General features: G+C 37.5%; 1 protein-coding gene across 1 annotated transcript in view; it reads right to left on the bottom strand.

Annotated features, from left to right (window-relative positions):
* NBEA (neurobeachin) overlaps positions 1 to 2,488 on the bottom strand; it is an 822,532-nt gene that overhangs the window by 668,981 nt on the left and 151,063 nt on the right. Inside the window, exons 14-16 of the mRNA XM_006874376.1 lie at positions 1,571 to 1,650; positions 524 to 586; positions 331 to 428 (exon numbers count right to left, since the gene is read on the bottom strand). Coding sequence (XP_006874438.1) covers positions 331 to 428; positions 524 to 586; positions 1,571 to 1,650 — 241 coding nt within the window. The remainder of the gene's footprint in view (positions 1 to 330; positions 429 to 523; positions 587 to 1,570; positions 1,651 to 2,488) is intronic.

Below are 2,488 nucleotides of genomic sequence, written 5' to 3'. Positions count from 1 at the left end.
AGATGGACTGACACAGTAACTAACCGCAGCAATTCTGAAGTTGGCCCAGGACCCGGTATTGTTTCCTTCTGTTATGCATACGGTCACTACATGGTGGTACTGACTCGATGGCACCTGACAACAACAACTTCAGTCCCAAGACCCACTTTCTATGCACACCAGTAGTTTCTTTGAGTCAGAGAGCATTCCTAAGCCTTTCCGTCAGTTATTTTCTTCCTATGTACAAGCTTTTGCTATATTCATTGAAAAGTTTGTACCATCAGGCTCACTGTAGAACACTCAGTTGTGTTCAGTTAAAGTCCAGTAACAATGCGAGTACTGCAATCCTACCTTATTCCATTTCTTTGATCGAATGCTGGTATCATTGAGGCTGGGTGTTCTGACATTAAAGCCACCAGTAGTTGTAACACATCATGAATATTTTCATCCTGCAGAATAAGGGTCATCAATATTTATTTTAGTCACATTTTATTCGAAAGCTTGAATAAAAAAATCAAAATGAAGAGCTCACCGCCTGGCCTACCTCATGCATCGTAAGTAGGTAATTTAATATACTCTGGAGTTCATCTTCCTTGACCCCTCGGTCCTAATAGGAAGAAGGTAGTGTGTTAATTTAGACAAAACTGAAACGTAAAATTCAAGAACGGCATCACAATTATTTTAAAGGTAATAAAAACTTTAAATCAGTGATGTTTTATCTAAAATCCCCAGAATTTTTATTTTATTATCCATATTATTTCAAGTTAAGTATTTATAAAATTGTAGTTATTTTTATAATTACTGTTATTTGATAGGCAGTTTTTTTTTTCAGAGTACTATTTTCTAATCATTTACTCTTTAAATACTACGAATTACCCTAAGACTTCACCTTACCAATTTTACCTTTATTTTTACTTTGTCTTGATTTTAGTCTTTAAAAGATTCTATTACAGCAAAATATATTACTTAAGTCTTCTCAAATTGGGACATGGGCTTTTTTCAGAATAAAATGTATAGGTACAGAGACATATGCTAATATTGAAGGTCTCAGAAGCATCTCACTAAAGTTAAATTCAATAAAGGTTATTATAAAGATTTACAAAATTTTGAAATGAACCCTGAGTTAGAAATTATTGTTGTTATGTGCCGTGGAGTCGGTTCCGACTCATAGCGACCCTATACAGCAAGGCTGTAAATCTATACGGGAGCAGAAAGCCTCATCTTTCTCCTGCATGACAGCTGGTAGTTTCAAACTGCCGACCATGAGATTAGCAGCCTGATTCGTAGCCACCATGCTACCAGAGTTTGTTGTTGCCTTCAAATCAATTCCAGCTTCTGGCAAGCCCACAGGTGCAGCGCAGTAGTGGTCCCAGACTTCTGAAGGCTGAAGGCCTTCCCAAAGCAGAGCAGCCAGCAGGCCTGAGTCCCCAGTGTCTTCTGGTGAGTGTGCACTGCCAGCTTTAGAAGCCTAGTCACTGAGTGCTTAACCCATCTGCACCACTGCTAATTTAACAGCATTGATAGTAAACTTGACCAAAACTTCCTTTTCACTTAATATGCTATCTTTCTCAATTATATAAAGTTGTTTTACCTTTAATATGAGCTGTTTCAGAAACAGTAGCATAAATGCCCGCAGTGATATAATTTCTTTTTGTGATGGCCGGGGACCATCTAGAATAAAACAGAAATGGGAAAAAGAAAAAGCAACAAAACACAAAATACTCAAATAAGCCTCTTGCGATTATTTTCAGTTAATTCTTGAGAGCATTTAAATTATAAAGAATTCTTCAAATTGGTTTCAAACCCATCAGCTGCTCCTTGGAAACCCTATACAGTGTCGCAAATGAGTCAGACCAAACGCGATAGCACTTAACAACAATTTACTTTTAATATAACATTTATCATCTTATCTGCTCATTATTTTAAATATTTATTATCTAATATGAAATTTTGAATGATATCAGCAACTCCAAACCAATTAATTTATCTGATTGTTGTTGTTAACTGCTGCTGACTTGGTTCTGCTCCATAGGAAGCTGGGGGTTTAAACCACTGGCCTTGCTGTCCTGCGATTACCCCACAGCACTACATCGGGACCCCAATGAATTTATATCATATTAAAAACAATAATAACAAGACCCCATTACTATCCAATTGATTCTAAAGCCTAGCAACCCTAAAGAACAGAGTCAAACTGCCCCAAAGAGGTGCCAAAACTGTAAAAATCTTTGCACCAGCAAATTCCATCTCATTTTTCTACCGAGTGGTGGTGGATTCGAACCGCTGATCTTTTGGCTAACAGTTGAGCATCTGACCACTTTTATAGAGTACTGGCAATTTCAAAGTATTCACTGTCTAAATACGGAATTTTTTTTTTTTTTTTTTAATATTATAACTGGAGTCCTGGTGTGGTGCTGCGGGTTCCTACACTCAAGGTTGGTGGTTCAAGCACACCAGCCACTCTTCAGAAACCCTTTACAGGGTTGCTATGACTGCGAACTGACTCGAC

Source organism: Chrysochloris asiatica, unplaced genomic scaffold, assembly GCF_000296735.1.
Source record: "Chrysochloris asiatica unplaced genomic scaffold, ChrAsi1.0 scaffold00272, whole genome shotgun sequence".
NCBI classification, from domain to species: Eukaryota; Metazoa; Chordata; class Mammalia; order Afrosoricida; family Chrysochloridae; genus Chrysochloris; species Chrysochloris asiatica.
Note: the sequence above shows the minus strand (reverse complement) of the source record. Positions and strands in the feature narration are given on the sequence as shown.